The 18,317-nt window shown below is 43.2% G+C and overlaps 1 protein-coding gene across 1 annotated transcript; it reads left to right on the forward strand.

The window, feature by feature from the left end:
- Positions 1-8,020: 8,020 nt before the first annotated feature.
- On the forward strand, positions 8,021-8,578 carry LOC308076888 (gamma-crystallin M2-like; the record flags this gene model as incomplete). Its single annotated transcript, XM_080417407.1, has 1 exon — positions 8,021-8,578. The coding sequence occupies one exon, from the start codon at positions 8,021-8,023 to the stop codon at positions 8,576-8,578; it is 558 nt and encodes a 185-aa protein (XP_080273533.1).
- Between the last annotated feature and the right edge of the window lie 9,739 nt (positions 8,579-18,317).

Raw genomic sequence — 18,317 nt, forward strand, 5'->3', positions numbered from 1 at the left:
CTATGCTTGTTGCCAGTCTGCCTATCATGCACACACGCTGCGCGCGCACACACGCACGCGCGCACGCACGCACGCACGCACGCACACACACACACACACACACACACACACACACACACACACACACACACACACACACACACACACACACACACACACACACACACACACACAGCGACTATGTTATTTATTTAAACCCATCCCACACACACACAGGCATCTGAGATTTTATAGTACTAAGTTTGCACAGAGAGAGAGAGAGAGAGAGAGAGAGAGAGAGAGAGAGAGAGAGAGAGAGAGAGCATCATGGTTCATTCAGACCAGGCTTCAGGACAGACAGTGAGAGGTGGTGACTCACAGACACCATATGCCAAATTAGCATTGGAGACGTCACCTCTGTCTCTCTGCTTCTGTCTCCGTCTCTTTCTCTTTCTGTCTGTCTCCCATGCGTGCGTGTGTGCGTGCGTGCGTGCGTGTGTGTCCTAGCACTATACTTTCTCTGTGTGTCTGTTTATCTTTCTGTTTGTCCTGTTTTCACAACATAGGGTTGAGGGAACATACTGTTAAGTGAACATAGGGCTGAGGGAACAGTAGGGTTGAGGGAACGTATTTACGGGTCCATATGGTTCCATTTGTACACTCTCGAGCTATGGGGGTCCTTTTATATATTACAATTGCCTAATGGGTGGGTCAGTCGGTTGGTGGACCACCTTTGAGGGCCCCCTGTCAGCACTGTATGGAGTCAAATGGACACAATATGGAGTCAAATGGACATTATGGAGTCAAAATGGACATTATGGAGTCAAATGGACAATATGGAGTCAGGAGGAGGAGACTAGCCGGCCACTGCCACCGGCACCGAGAATTCCCGGGCAAAAAGCTTGTACTGTGGGAACCAACACACGGGCATCGATCAAGAGGACGTCCCACACCTACCTACGTGGATGTACTAAGGAAAGATGCTGGTGCAGAAAGCACAAAGGAGCTGGCCAAGATGTATGGAGAACCGAGATGACTGGAGACTCCGATGGAGGGCTTGTCTGAGGACGACATAGAGAGAGATATGGAGTCAAATGCACACAATATGGAGTCAAATGCACACAATATGGAGTCAAATGCACACAATATGGAGTCAAATGCACACAATATGGAGTCAAATGGACACAATATGGAGACAAATGCACACAATATGGAGTCAAATGGACACAATATGGAGTCAAATGGACACAATATGGTGTCAAATGCACACAATATGGAGTCAAATGCACACAATATGGAGTCAAATGGACACAATATGGAGTCAAATGGACACAATATGGAGTCAAATGCACACAATATGGAGTCAAATGGACACAATATGGAGTCAAATGCACACAATATGGAGTCAAATGCACACAATATGGAGTCAAATGCACACAATATGGAATCAAATGCACACAATATGGAGTCAAATGCACACAATATGGAGTCAAATGCACACAATATGGAGTCAAATGCACACAATATGGAGTCAAATTCAGACAATATGGAGTCAAATGCACACAATATGGAGTCAAATGCACACAATATGGAGTCAAATGCACACAATATGGAGTCAAATGGACACAATATGGAGTCAAATGCACACAATATGGAGTCAAATGGACACAATATGGAGTCAAATGCACACAATATGGAGTCAAATACGTCCTACCGGGGACACTTTCAGGTGATGAGAAGCGGCCTGCTCACTCCTCATGCATTGAAGGAAGCATGAGCTCAGTTCTGGGCTCTCCCCAGGCTGGCAGAGGGAGAGTAGCGCCCATGATTACATAGGCAATTGGCACTGGGTGAAAAAATGGGTTATAAAATTAAAACAAAAGGATATCCAACAATCATTAACAAATGATGTGCTTGGCACGTGGCACCAGGCCACAGCAGAAGCAAGAGGCTAGGCAGGGTGCGGCATCACAAGCTCTCCTTATCTCGACGGTTCAGCCCTTCCATCACGCCTCTCCCTTCTCTCTTCTCCTTTTATCTCATTTCTGGCTGATTGATTAGTAATGCCTATTTTTTCTGTTTGTTTCCGGCTGGGGGGGGGGGGGCGGAGGGGGGGCTTAATTAGATTTCACAGGTTAGAGGCCGATGCTCTGAGAGCTCCAGATTATTACACCCAGCTTTTTAACCCATTAAGACCGGGCAAAACGCATCTGTGTCATTTTTTTTAAAGATTTCTTTGAGCTATTCAAAAATAGCAGATCTACAAGCTCATAGCGCGGCACCGAGTGACGCGCCATGAGCTTGTAGAGCTGCTATTTTTGAAAAAAAAAAAACGTGAACATTTGTTCAAATCTTTGAATACATATTTTTTTAAAGCAAACATTTGTAACTCAAATCTTTGCTTCTGGGGATCCCAACATATTTTGAAATGGGGGTCCGCGGCCAAATACATATCATTTTGGGGGTCCTTGGCATGAAAAGGTTTTGAGCACCACTGATATTATGGCAACATGAGTTTTTTCTTAAATATTTTCTAAGAGATTTAGAAGACATTTTGTAGAATCCCCAGAAGCAAAGATTTGAGTTACAATTGTTCGCTTTAAAACATAATATATATTCAAAGATGAACAGAAATGTTCACGATTTAAAAAAAATAGCAGATCTACAAGTTCATAGTGCGGCACTCGGTGCCATCTCTAAATATTTAGTTCCAGGGACCCCCCAGAAGCAAAGATTTGAGTTTTTAAAAAATCGCTTTAGAAGAATATATTCAAAGACTTGCACACGTTTTTCATGATTTTCCCAAAATTTAATATCTTTTTTTTTTTTTTATCAGATCTGTTACGTTTGAATAGCCAAAGTATAAAATAATGCTTTTTGGCTAAAATCTAAAATGACACGGATGCTTCCCCGGTTTCAACGGATTAATTGAGGGCTGTCGTCCAAAAAACCCAGGGCTGGGCACCGGCTTATGCATAACTATTCTATTTGAAGACGCGCGCTGCACGCCCCTGCAATATTACCCCCCTCTGTCAGTGTGCCCACGTGCCATATGTGCATGTGTGCCTCCGTGCATGTTCCCAGTACGTGTGTGCCCAGTGCCGTGTCTATGCTAATGAATATGAGTGGCTAAATAATATGAGAGTGAGAGGAAGAGTGTCGTTTTGGTGCGATGACGGCGCATGTCCCTTATATGCACGTCGTGGGCGCATGTTGTCCAAATATGCATGGGGTGGAAAAAGTACTCAAATCTGTTACTTAAGTAAAAGTATCAATACTACGATATAGAAATACTCTGTTAAAAGTAAAAGTCCGAAATTCAAAATTGACTTGAGTAAAAGGACAAAACGCATTGGCATCAAAATGTACTTACAGTACCAAAAGTAAAAGTACTCATTAGGCCGAATGTCCCATTTCAAGTTTTCAAGTGTATAAAAAAGCTTTTGAAAATAGCAGATCTACAAGCTCACAATGCGTCGCATCGCGACGCATTGTGAGCTTGTAGATCGGCTATTTTCAAATGGCCGAAATACATAGGGATGAAGTGGTTAATGTATGTTTTGTAATAATAATCCAAATCTACAAAGTAACTAGTAACTAAAGTGTTCAAATAATTGTAGTGGAGTAAAAGTATAATATTTGCCTCTGAGATGTAGTGTGGAGTAGAAGTAAAAGTATTGGAAATATTCCAGTAAAGTACAAATACCTCAACATTTTACTTAAGTACATTACTTGAGTACATGTACTTAGTCATTTTCCACCACTGTGTGAATATGTGCATGTTCTGCTGTTACATTCGTAAAGACCTTGCGTGATGCCACATTGTGTGTGTGTGTGTGTGTGTGTGTGTGTGTGTGTGTGTGTGTGTGTGTGTGTGTGTGTGTGTGCGCGTGTGTGTCACTCTGTTCATACTCAAGTATGTTTGCCACGATAGCATTTGGGACGTCGAGAGGGACAGTCGGAGGAAAAAACATATCCCAAAAAAACCAAAAATAAATAAATAAACATACAAAACAGCACTAAGTGCCTCTCACCATCTGTCTGTCCCAACTCCCAAACCCACGCTGCCTTCAAATGAGATTCAGGAGGTACGCTTTGTGTCCACCCCCCCCCCCCCCCCCCCACTGTAATGAAACAAAAATCAAAAAACACTTTTAGACTGTAGAGATTTTATTTTTATTTTTACAACAACAGGATCTCATTGAATCATTGAGATCCATGAATTGAATCAGTGAATCAGTCAATGTTGCATTCATCACTTCATCTTAGAGAAGATCAAGGCACAACGTCATCAAAGAATCATCAAACAAGTATCAGGTTCACTGTATGAACACTGTGAATGTGTGTTTGCTAGGTTCATTGTTTACCTAGTAGGCCTATCCAATTTCCAGTTTCTTTTTTTTTTACTAAATTTTTATCCCGCGATTTTTGTAACCCATTTTTTTCACCCGGTGCCAATTTCCTAAGTGATCCTGGGCACTACACCAGCCCTACACCAGTATTACACCTGTCACCCCACAGTAGGGAGGCCAGGGCCGAGCTCATGAATCCTTCAGGCATGAGAGCCAACTCTGACCTTCTTGTCACCTGACAGGGGGGAGTTTCCCTGGTTGGACGTAGCGCGTGGAAGGAACACGTTATTCCAACCAGTTCCCTTCCCCTCCATCAGGCGCCCCGGCTGTCATGGGGGAGGCGGTATAGTGACCAGGATTACTACATGTTTTTGTGAGGGTATTAACTACCCTAGGAGACACAGGGAGAACATGCAAACTCCACACAGAGTAGGCCCTTTCGCCAACCCCACCTAGGGTATGGGCGCTGATGACGCGGAGGAGAAGACACGCCCCCAGTGCCCACAGCGTCCCCGGCGGGAATCGAACCCAGGACCTTCTAGCTGTGAGGCGACAGCGCTACCGACTGCGCCACCGTGCCCCTTCCAATTTCCAGTTTCAATGTACATATCATTATTAAGTGTGCCTGCCATGCCAATGGCAGGCACACTCGCCCCCTCTGTCTTCCTATTGGCTGGGCTTTAAACAGCCATAACTCCAGTTCCCAGCATGCTACAGGTCTCAAACTCCGGTGTTTTACTTCCTACTGCGGGTTTGTCTGATTGCCTTGAAACTTCACCCACACACTCTCTGAGGGGTGTGGAGTTCAATGGTGCAACCCAGAAGTGGATCTGTTCACTTCCGGTTTTTACCAGGAAGTGGTCGTAGAGACCCCCCCGCCCCATTTATGGTTAAGAGGAATCCAAAGGTACAGACAGTCACATTGCAATTTACCCCCCTATACATTCAGTTATTTGACCCTACCTCTCGAACACAAGGTTGCACAGATTTAGCGAGCTGCAGGCACACTTCAAATTTGTTTCTAATTATTATTTTGATAGTAATTATTTAGACTGGATGCTTGGATTACCTGTGATCCTATAGTTTCCTGAGGGACTATACAACGTCTCTCTGCATTTGATGTATGTGTTTACCTTGCTGTATGTGTTCACGTCGCTCTGTTTAAGAGCGTCTGTACACAACGCTACGTGCTGTGAGCTTGTAGATCTGCTATTTCCACTACTTTTGTATGACACACTTGTATGATGAAGTAGGGCATTAACGAAAACATACACATTTGAAACATGCCAAATACGAGGTATCTGCCCGCCAGAGAAGATGAGATGTTCTCAAACTTTTTACGTTTCAAAGACCTCCGCAACACTCAGGCTAACAGATCTGTAAGGGTCCATTTGGGACCCCCTGAAGTTAGCCCTGAGGGTCCCTGGACCCCACTTTGTTCCAGCTAGAGGCTGTCTGCCCAGAAGAACTCAGAAGTTATACTCTAACCCTTACTGCTCCCCTGGATACATTTGGATTGTTCTTAATGAATTCATTAGGGTTGGCGTGTGTGTGTGTGTGTGTGTGTGTGTGTGTGTGTGTGTGTGTGTGTGTGTGTGTGTGTGTGTGTGTGTGTGTGTGTGTGCGTGTGCGTGCGTGCGTGTGACTGTGCGTGTGTGTGAGAGAGAGAGAGAGAGAGAGAGAGAGAGAGAGAGAGAGAGAGAGAAAGTTAGGGGATGAAACAAATCTAATGTGTGCTTTTCACGTGTACGCGTGTACAGTATGCGTGCGTGCGCCCAGCTTCCTGCTTTGAAATAGAGTCTATATAGGAAGTGACAGTTCATATGAATGGCCTGTAGTTTTGCTGTTTTACCCCTGCTGGTGTCAGAAAGGATTTTTCGCAACATTTTTTTTTACTACTTTTACTTTTGTACTTTTAAGTATATTTTGACACCACAACTTTTGTACTTTTACTCAAATTCCGGACTTTTACTTGTAACAGAGTATTTCTACATTGCAGTATTGACCCTGTTACTTAAGTAAAACATTTGAGTACTTTTTCCACCACTGGTGTGTATGTACACTACAGCCAGGCAGAACAGATGGTTAAATGAATACCTGGAATATCGCGACCAGCGTCATGCTGTGGGGATACTTCTGTTATAGTGTTTATCAATGGTCACTAGACAGAGATTAGAGTCTCCAGTGTTACAGCTCTGCTGAGCGTCAGCGAGTTCATTCAGAGACTCAGAGACAAAACAAGGCTCTGCTGGGACATGACAGATGCGCCACTAAATGCCTGTTTGTTTCTGCTGGCTCTCGCGAGTGCGGTGTGTGTGTGTGTGTGTGTGTGTGTGTGCGTGCGTGTGTGTGTTGTGCATTTAGTCACCGTCTGGGAAAAAAACCTTGTATCTCCATCTTAAAGGGATAGTTCACCCCCAAAATGACTTTTTTTTCCCTATCGATTAGTCACCCCATGGTGAATTGAATTCGTGGATATTCTTTTGTTTTTGTCGCATTTCTAAGGCAATAATTTGATGACCGCCAGCGGTTCCGGTATAGGAGACACAAAGAGTCTCCTTTGTGTCTCCTATACCGGAACCGCTGCCTTCCTGTCCATTGGTCATCAAACTATTGGCTTATGAATGCGACAAAAAACAAAAAATATCCATGAATTCAAGTCTCCATGGGGTTACGACAGAAAAAAAGTAATCTTTTGGGTGAACTATCCCTTTAATGCCCTGCTTCGTCATACTACAAGCTCACAAGCTTGTTACATCGGCTATTTTTGCGGCTAATATTTCTTTATTTTATAAAGTGAAAGTGAAAGTGGTTAAGTGGGTCTTATAAATATTGAGCCAATGAAAAGTATTAACAAGAGCGTGTGACTATTGGCAAAAACACTAGAACAGTCAACAACACCGGTCATCCCGCTAGCAGACACATAAGTCAGGATGGAATATGAAAGAATTTACATATCCGTCCGTCTTGATCACATGACTAAAGAGATAATGTGTACCGATTTGTACAAAAGCTCTAGGAGCAATATAAAAATAAAAAAAAGTGCAAAAATCGGCCTCCTGATGGTGCTATAACAGGCCAATGTGAAATATTTGGGGCCGAGAATCTGCTCTGGCATCCAGGGAGTGTGTGTGTACAGTTTCACGTCGATCAGGCCAACGGTGCCGGATATTAGCTAGCCTATTCACAGACGGAAGGTAGGGCACGCGGAACGGACGGAGGGCAAAACATAATCTTGGCCACGCCTTCGATCTGGCGGAGACAATGAGAAGAGAATGGGTTCTAAAATGGGGGTATCCCATACTCTGTCTCAACTGGATCTGATACAAGATCACCTAGGGAGACAGAACGGTCTATCAGCTAGGTCATTGTCGACCCCCTAGTCATTGTTAACCCATTCAGCCTCTTGTCTGTATTGTCGTAATGGTAAAGGCTTTGTGCCGTCAGAGAAAAAGCCTTTCCAGGGGTTTTTGAGGTGGAAACACTGAACAACCTCAGCTCAGCTCTATGCTCTTCTATGGAGTGTTGCTGTGTCAGGGGAGCTGCCTGGCACACAAAGCAGCCTCTGCTCGTCAGGTACCGTACAAAAGGAAGGCTTCAGCCGGGTAGGAAGTCAGTTCACCAACAGCCACAGCAGCAGCAACAGCAGCAGCAGCAGCAGCAACAGCTGAAACGACTCCCACACAAAGATGTCTTCCGGCATGAACATGATGAACAAGATCACCTTCTACGAGGAGAAGAACTTCCAGGGCCGCTCCTACGAGTGCATGAGCGACTGCTCCGACATGTCCTCCCACATGAACAGGTGCCACTCCTGCAGGGTGGAGAGGGGCTGCTTCATGGTGTACGACCGCACCAACTACATGGGAAACCAGTACTTCATGAGGAGGGGCGAGTACTCCGACTACCAGAGCATGATGGGCATGAGGGACGCCATCAGGTCCTGCCGTATGATCCCCATGCACAGGGGCAACTACAGGATGAGGATCTACGAGAGGGAGAGCTTCGGTGGACAGATGCACGAGATGATGGACGACTGTGAGAACATCATGGAGCGCTACCAGATGAACAACGTGATGTCCTGCAACGTGATGGACGGCCACTGGCTGATGTACGAGCAGGCCAACTACAGAGGCAGGATGATGTACATGAGGCCCGGCGAGTACAGGAACTTCCAGAACATGGGCATGGACAGCGGCATGAGGTTCATGAGCATGAGGCGCATCATGGATTCCTTCTACAACTAGTTTAAATATCAGAAAATGAACTCATCTGAATAAAGTTGTTTTAATGTGGAAACAAAAAAAGGATGGATTATGATGGATTTATTTATATATACATCACACTTCAAAAACCACATGACCCCTAGCGCCCCTATTCTAGGCATGTCATATAGGGAAACATTCTGTGAAAGTTTGCCCCCCAAATGAGGACATGTCCGGGTAAAAGAGGACGTATGGTCACCCTAAAATAGGGCAGAAGTGGTTAATGCATGTTTTATAATATGATAATTTATATCTGCAAAGTAACTAGTAACTAAAGTTTTCAAATAATAGTGGAGTAAAAGCACAATATTTTCCTCTAAGTAGTGGGGTAGAAGTAAAAGTATTGAAAATGGGAAATACTCCAGTAAAGTAAAAAATCCTCAAAAGTGTACTTAAGTACAGTACTTGAGTAAATGTGCTTAGTTACTTTACACCACTACAAAAATATATACTTACCTCGGTCTAAACGGGAAACTTCAACAAAGCTTTGGACGACCTGAGAGAAAAGGCAAGAAGGGCTTTCTATGCCATCAAAAGGAACGTTAAAGGGATAGTTCACCCCCAAAATGACTTTTTTTCTATCGATTATGTCACCCCATGGAGACTTGAATTCATGGATATTTTTTTGGTTTTTGTCCCATTCCTAAACCAATAATTTGACCGGCAGCGGTTCAGGTAGGAGACACAAATAGTCTCTTTTGTGCCTCCTACCGGAACCGGTCCGCCAGTCATCAAATTATTGGCTTAGGAATGTGACAAAAACACAAAAATATCCATGAATTGAAGTCTCCACGGGGTGACTAATCGATAGAAAAAAGTATGTTTGTGGGTGAACTATCCCTTTAAGCTAGACATCCCAATAAAAATCTGGTTAAAGATAATCTCCCTCCCATCTCCCTCCCATCTCCCTGCACCATTAATGGGAACTTGCACTCTTAAAATAATCACTTCCTGGGCTTCAAATCCTTGCGGAGCTTCCTTGTTTTTTTTTTCTCATTTCCTGAAAAGCAACCGTTTTGGACATGCAAGGTTTCCACTAAGCAGCGACAATTTGCATTTGTGTATGTGTGCTCTGTTGTCTTTTCCCTTTTCCTTTTTTGTAACCCCAACCCTCATGCATTATGCAGTGCACAGCACTCTGATGAGCGGGGCCCCTCTCTGAATGCGGTGGAGTGTCTGTTAATGGGAGCGCTAATTGCAATAAACAGGAGTGGTTGTTTCAGCGAGGAGCGGGGCTCTCTAATGGGCAAACACTCCTAATTAGGCCCGTGTTCCCCCCCGACGGAGACCAAACACCAGATGAACGCTGAAAAGATTCATGGCGAAATCCATGGTGATTCTTTCAACTCCCAGAGTGGAAAGATTGACCTCCTCCTCCTCCTCCTCCTCTCCTCCTCCTCGGAGAGAGAGAGAGAGAGAGAGAGAGAGAGAGAGAGAGAGAGAGAGAGAGAGAGAGAGAGAGAGAGAGAGAGATGCTGTGTCATGTTTTGTAATGTACATTTTGGCAGAATCTGCTTCGTTTATGTTCATTTATGTACTAAAACAATGACTCTGCGACCTGTTTATGTGCAATGTCAATGAAGAGACTATCTTGGTTCACCCCCAAAATGACCCATGGAGACTTGAATTCATGGATATTTGTTTGTTTTTGGCACATTCCTAAACCAATAATTTGATGACCGGCAGCGGTTCCGGTACGAGACACAAAGAGTCTCCTTTGTGTCTTCTACTGGAACCGCTGCCTACCGGTCTACTGGTCATCAAATCATTGGCTTAGGAATGTGAGAAAATATATATATCCATGAATTGAAGTCTCCATGGGGTGGCTAATTGATAGGAAAAAAGTATTTTTTTGGGGTGAACTATGCCTTTAACTATTGAAGATGTCTCACCAATGTTTGGAGTAACATCATGGCAAGGTAGGCCTAAATACACAGCCCAACCTGCTCCCAAAATGACGTTTTGCTTTAATTCAGCAGTTTCCTGCTGGATTACACCCTCCAGTCAGTGCCAGGGCTCAAACCGCCAAGTGACTGGTTGTCGTACCTAGGCCTACGTCAAATCCAACGTGACATGTACTGTATATATGCATGGCATGCAATAAGTGTGTGTGTGTGTGTGTGTGTGTGTGTGTGTGTGTGTGTGTGTGTGTGTGTGTGTGTGTGTGTGTGTGTGTGTGTGTGCACACGTTCACGCGCAAGTGTGTGTGTGTGTATGTTCTCCGTGTATCTCTGGAACCAACCGACAGATCGACTAAACATGGAGATGTGGAGGATCATCAAAAACTACGACAGGCACAGGCCTATATAGACGGCATAAAGTACCCATTGCTGTGGTGATTTATAAATGTTGTGGGGGTAAAGTTTGTTGCTCCATTTGCGTGCGTGCGTGTGAGTGCGAGTGTGCTGCACACACTGGGGTTCGAAGTGTTCCCACTGAAGGTAATGGAGTGTACTCTTGTGTCATATACAGCCTTTACTGCCATGGGCAAGGGGAGTGATAAAAGGACAGAGTGGGTGATCAACTTAATGGCTTGATAGCCTGTAGCCCCTCTTTGCTTTGTCTCCAAGTTCAAAATGTTTATGTTTCATTTTAATAAAAGGCTGCTGACACATTTGCTTACATGCTTACTTCTTACTTAGGCCTTTGTATTGTCTCATTCGGTGCCAAGTAAATAAATAAATAATTGCCAATAGTGCCAGCGATTTTTCTGTTTTCTCACCTTCTCAAGTAGTCACAGAATATTTATATCCCCAAAAGTTGCTAAACACTGAGGTTCACTGTCCTTCTGTGAAAAAAAGAAATAATGTCATTGCGACCCCTCTTTCCCTTGTTATAGGCCGTTGAAAATAGCATGTCTCATCAAAAATGCAGGGGAAAAAAGGAACTCAAGATACAACCGTTTCCCCAAATACGTGCAGGAAGTGGATGGAGCAGTAGATCTTGTGATCTCCTAGATCTCTCTGTGACTGAGCCTGAAATGGTGGCTCATAGGTTGCAAAACAGCGCCATCTAGTGCTAAACACTGAAAACACGGTTTGTACGTGTTACACGTCTTTGGCACTCTGGGCTTCGGAAGAAAATGGACATTTTACACATCAAATCATGGCACTGAATGAGTTAACGTAGGCCACTGATGAGTGACCACTGTTTTTTTGTGTGTTCTAGTGCCGTCATATTTAGAAATAATCGTTGGTTCAGGTGGTTATGTCTCTTTAACTGCCAGAGTTAAAACATCGTCTATAGCTGCCCTTGCCAGCGAGTTTTATACTACCCTTTGAAAAATCATAGAATATTGTTCTTCACAACGATCCACCCGGCGATCGCCTCAAAAGACATGGGGGAGGATAATCCGTTCCATAGTTATGGGCAGTTGAATGTGGCTTGTTTGCCTGTGCAGAATGTGGCTTGTTTTCGCCAAAAAGCAACAGAAAGCAGAGAAAATGTCATTTCTATATAAATCCTATAATACTAAACAAAACATTCATTTTGTTGTGATCACGTGATTTCTGGGTGTACTCTTCATCATCATCATCATCATCATCATAATCATTCATAGGCTGCGGAAGAGCACCCTCTATATCGTAAACCACTGAAACCACCACATGACGAGAATCTCATCATTGGCGGTGTGAACGTTGGAGAAAAAGGTAGAGAAATCCTGTCACAGGTCCAATAAGCGTCCGGGTGTGTCTTAAATACAAAATTATGGCTCCACTCGGATCTCGGACACTCGGTTCGGGTCCGTCATTTGAAAAAAGTCTCGGAACCAATCGGTTCTTGGAACGTCGCCTTCTCATACAATACACAAACCTGTTTGTGATCAAATGTGACGGCTTTGAAGATCAACATGTCGATCGTGATCGACCGGTTGGTTACCATTGATATACTTATCTTCATCAGGCAATGATGCCTCAACCTTTTCAGGCCGCAACCGCCCAAAATAATCATATTTCAACTGGGGACCCCCCACCCTGACAAGCACTTGGAATTGTAGGCATTACATTTAGTTTGACTCGGTTCCACACTGAAAATAGCCTCTTTCTTATATTATTTGACAATTTGGCCAATGTTTGACCAGTTTTTATAGTATAGTTTGTTGATTACTTTTGATGCAGTAATGGCCATTTTTTCTTTTCTTTCTATTTTTTATTTGATCAAATTATCACACATTATCACTGTCATCTGGGGACCCACCGAAATCATGTGGGGACCCCCCTGGGGGTCCCGACCCACAGGTTGAGAACCACTGACCTACACATCTCAACACGTTTCTCTGCACCTTGACCTTTCACCGAGCAAATACCTCCCGTAGGTAAGTTCAACATTGCCATGGAAACCATGTAAGAAGGTCAAATGATATCACTGGTAAACACATGGCAACATTTTACAGCATCTCACTTCACAATCACGTACACAACTCGTCACATACATTTCTCTGAACGTTGACCTTTCTCCAAACATATTCTATCACTGGTAAACATTTGATAGAATGGTAAAAGGAGGTCATATTCTATCACTGGTAACATATGAGCTGTACCGCTCCGCTCTTTGTCGTGTTAAGTGGTCATATGGGCCACAAAGGCTTTCGAGATTTTCAAGTGAGCCCTGAACCAGAAAAGGTTGGGAAACGTTTGTTTTTGTTAGTTTTTTGTGTTAATGATCAGATATCAAACATTGCGGTGGGTAGAATTGGTGATGTTGGCTAGTAGTTCAGAAGATACCAGAAAATAATGAATTATTGTGTGAGACTTGTGGACGAGAGTCTCGTTAAATCAATGAGAATCCATTTTGAATCACATAGTTTAAAAACAAACTCTATTTCTGTTGTGCAAACGATGATACAGGAAGTAGGGTTATGCTGGTAGAGGCCAGCTGAGACAATTAAGGGAAGAATTCTTACCTCGCATTCACATGCAGCGCAGTAAACTAATTGTAATGGAGTAAAAGTACAATATTTGCTGATGTAGTGGAGTAGAAGTAAAAGTACTGAAAATTGGAATTACTCCAGTCAAGTAAAAACACCTCCGAATTGTACATACTTGAGTAAATGTACTTAGTTACTTTCCACCACTGGATACTGAGAATGAAAAGAAGGAAATAAGGACTGTATTTGTGCCATTCAAGGTGCTATCTGTGCCTCACATAGGTTTTTAATTTACATTACTTCCGCAAGGTGTAGTTCCAAAACAATTGGCCCAATCTAAACAATACCTCATTATATAGCTCTGATTCTTTTGAAAAGAAAAGAAAACTAGAACAGTGTGCTCCTCAGAGCACAGGTCTCCGCCAGGCCGGGTTGCCTACCCAGGGCCCTTTGGAAGCCAGTCATAGCCAATTGGAATGGGGTCTGACTCATGCATCTTGATCACATGACCCTAGTGTGTTTTGAAGAAACACATATGGCAGATAATGTAATCTGGCACAGATAAATTGCGAATCCAGGGGGGCAGGGTGTCCCCAGTGTCATGGCTGGCTCAAATCCATGACAAATAAGGGAAGGAACATCAGGTGTCAATAACAAATGTTTATTAAATAATTAACCTAACAGAATCAACTACGATATAAATGGATGGCATAACTGAACAGATGAGATAAGGATACTGTGAGGTGTGGAGTCAGTAAATCAGTAGCCTCGATCTCCAGGCTTTTATTTTCCTTCGCGTTTTGCTTTTCCTGGCATAGGAAGTGGGAGTCAACCTTTCATTTCCCCAACCAACCCCAGTGCAGTGGGCGTCGCTCCAAATGTTGTGATGTCAGGGCTCTCAATGCTGCACATTGGGGGAGGAGGAGGGGCGCAGAGCGCGGCGGGGGCGGGCGCACAGATCGGTGAACCAATGGGAGCCCACGGATTCTCTCTCCGGAGATTTTGAACCCGCCCCTCTAGACCAGATATCAGACGCGCTAGGGCAGCCTAGTAAATCAGTGGTGTATGAATGTGTATACTATGGATGTGTGGAATATGGTGTAGTGCAGGTGTGTGGATGGAAAGCCGAGCCTATAAGAAAAAGAACATGGAGCACTGAGGGAAGAGTGCTGGCAGGTCTGTCGTCTCTGTGAGTCACTCTTAAAGAGAGAATGACATGAGCTGAACTTGTAGGCTCTGGAGGCACCGGGCCCAGGTGCCCTCCATGAGCCATCAAGCCTGATTACAGGCCTGCTCACCTAGGAGTAAGCAGAGTTAGGCAACCCAACTGACACACACCCACTGTAGCCTAGAGTGGGACATCACACCATAGATATAGAAACCTAGATACCTCATTGGCCTCTGCAGTTCATTGGAGCGACCTGTATCGAATACAAGGCTCTTCCGCAGGGGAAGCTGCCACTCAAAGTGACAACTGGCCAATCACAGTGCGTTGACTACTGGCCAATCACAGCGCGTCTTTTCCGGGACTTGTCAGAATCTAGTTGTCCCGCCCCCACCTGCCTCTGATTGGCCTACCGAACTCCCCCTTCTGTGATGCACTCGGAAGTTTCCCGATAGCCCTGCGGAAGCGGAAGCGCGCCCGAGATACAGACGCTTCAGAGCCGGAGGAGGCGTCTACCTATATGTCTCATCACACCAGCTAAATTAGTGCAGATGCACCGTTAATATAGCGTCACTATCATTTTAACCACTTTATATATATATGTCTTAGGTCATCCCTGTAAATAACCTTTTCATTCACAGCACCCCTGAATAACATCGTTACTTTATAGCACCTTACATTTATGTCAAATTACGCTATGCAAATATGTCAATCTTTCCCCCTAAGATACAGCGTGTCACAGAGAAAACTTGAGAGAATATCAGTTTCCTTTATACTATACGTTTAACCACTTGAACCCCAGCATCCCTATTCTGGGAGGAACATTAGCCAAACATAGCCGATCTACAGTGGTTAAACTGAAGTGATATTGATGAATTCCAAATATTATCAAAGCATCCTGCTGTGGCACCCCTGGACTTGTGTCACGGCACCCTAGGGTGCCACGGCCCGTGGTGGAAAAAGCACTCTAAAAAGCACTCTAACAAATGTTTTTTAGTAAAAGTATCAATACTGCAATGCAGAAGTACTCCGTTACAAGTAAAAGTCCGGAATTCAAAATGTACTTGAGTAAAAGTACAAAAGTATTGGTATCAAAAGGTACTTAAAGTACCAAAAGTAAAAGTACTAAAATGTTTGAAAATAGCAGATCCACAAGCTCACAACGCGTCGCGATGCGACGCGTTGTGAGCTTGTAGATCGGCTATTTTTGAATAGCCTATGTATAAAATAGGGCTAAGGTGGTTAATGTATGTTTTATAATGTAATAATCTATATCTGCAAAAGTGCAAAGTTAACTAGTAACTAAAGTTTTCAAATAATTGTAGTGGAGTAAAGGTCCTTACACACCGGGGCGATTTTTTCGTGCGAATAATACGCTTTTTTTAAAAACCTTATAAAGTCAATGCAAGCGTACATGGCGCGAAAAAGCGGAAAAGCGAAGCGAAAAAGCGTCTTTTAATTATTCGGAACGAGTCCGAATTTTGCGTATATTCGCACATTCGCCGGTGTGTAAGGACCTTGAAAGTACAATATTTTCCTCTGAGATGTTGTGGAGTAGAAGTAAAAGTATTGAAATGTGTAAATACTCCAGTAAAGTGAAAATACCAAAAAAATTTACTTAAGTACCGTACTTGAGTAAATGTACTTAGTTACTGCACACCACTGGCCACGGGGCACCCACTTTGAGAAACCCTGCCCTGGGAGGTAGGTAGTTATTGTTCCACACTCCCTAGGAGGGAGGGGCGAGGGGCGGGCTTTATAAGTCCTCCAATTGTCAGCCCCCCCCCCCCCCTACATACACACACACACACACACACACACACACACACACAGTTTGTTACAAGCTCTGCAAAATTTGGAAGTAAAAGAGCAAAATAAACAACTCATAATGCAACTTTACTCCACATGAACGTTGTCAGTGTTTACCAGAATGGCGAAAGCTGCTAAAACATGCTTGTGACAAGACATTTTCTCCATCTGACCAAACTGAGGTGAGTTTCTTCAGGTGACTTAGCTTAGCTAATTAGCATTAAAGGAATTGATGGAATTTGCGTGTTTAATTTCACTTTTATTTTACTTGGTAAAGCAACAACTAGTCAGGATGAAGCATTGTTGTGTTGTGTGATGTGATGTGATGTGAAGTGAATATGTTGAGCTGTGTTTGCAGGCCTAGTCAGTGGTGTAAAGTAACTAAGTACATGTACTCAAGTAGGCTACTGTACAATTTTGAGGAGCTTTTACTTTACTGGAGTATTTAACATTTTCAATACTTTTACTTCTACTCCACTCCATCCAAGAGACAAATATTTTACTCCACTACAATTATTTGAAAACTTTGGTTAGGCCTACTAGTTTTTTTGTAGATTTGGATTATTATTACAAAACATACCACTACAGCCCTAGTTAGGCAATTTGAAAATAGCCGATCTACAAACTCACAACGCGTCACATCATAACGCTTTGTGCATAATGTGTACTTTTACTTTTGGTACTTTAAGTATATTTTGATGCCAATACTTTTGTACTTTTACTGAAGTAAAGTTTGAATACCAGACTTGTACTTCTAATAGAGTATTTCAAAATTGCTGTATTGGTACTTTTACTCAAGTAAAGATTTTGAGTGCTTTTTGCACCACTGGGCACATTCATCAGGATCCTGGATGGCTTGGTTCCAGGCTTAACTATTTAGACGTCATTTTAGATTTCTTTGGGCAATTCTTTGGGCAAAAATATTTGAGTTACAAATGTTCGCTTAAAATATATATATATTCAAAGATTTGCAAAAACTTTGAAAACAAATAAAAAATAGCAGATCTACAAGCTCATAGCCGCGCTATGAGCTTGTATATCTGCTATTTTTGAATAGCCAAAGTGTAAAATGATGCTTTTTTTGCTCAAATCAAAAAATGACACAGATGCGTTCCAGGTCTTAAAGGCTTAACATAATTTATAAAAAATATTTTCGGAAATATTAATGGGTTTTCTATCAGTGACACCACAAAATGGCCGCCACTGCTATGCCCTATAAGTGTATAAAGGGTATTTGCACATTTATAAAGTTACAATTATGACTTTTAATACTAAATTGGCCAAATGGTCAAATATTACGTAAGAAAACGAGGCAAACATTGTGAAAATAGCCGATCTACAAGCTCTACGTATACTAGGCTGTGTATGCTGTGACAGGATACAGTATACGTATACTAGGCTGCATGTTGTGACTGCATGTTGTGACAGGATACAGTATAGGTATACGTGGCTCTCGGTTACTTGAATTAATCTTTCTTTCTTTCTTTCTTTCTTTCTTTCTTTCTTTCTTTCAGATACTCAAGGCTGGCCGTACTTGAGTAAATGTACTTAGTTACTGCACACCACTGGCCACGGGGCACCCACCTTGAGAAACCCTGCCCTGGGAGGTAGGTAGTTATTGTTCCACACTCCCTAGGAGGGAGGGGCGAGGGGCGGGCTTTATAAGTCCTCCAATTGTCAGCCCCCCCCCCCCCCTACATACACACACACACACACACACACACACACACACACAGTTTGTTACAAGCTCTGCAAAATTTGGAAGTAAAAGAGCAAAATAAACAACTCATAATGCAACTTTACTCCACATGAACGTTGTCAGTGTTTACCAGAATGGCGAAAGCTGCTAAAACATGCTTGTGACAAGACATTTTCTCCAT

The sequence above is a fragment of the Gymnoscopelus braueri genome (genome assembly GCF_963280865.1).
Source record: "Gymnoscopelus braueri genome assembly, chromosome: 21".
Lineage (NCBI taxonomy): Eukaryota > Metazoa > Chordata > Actinopteri > Myctophiformes > Myctophidae > Gymnoscopelus > Gymnoscopelus braueri.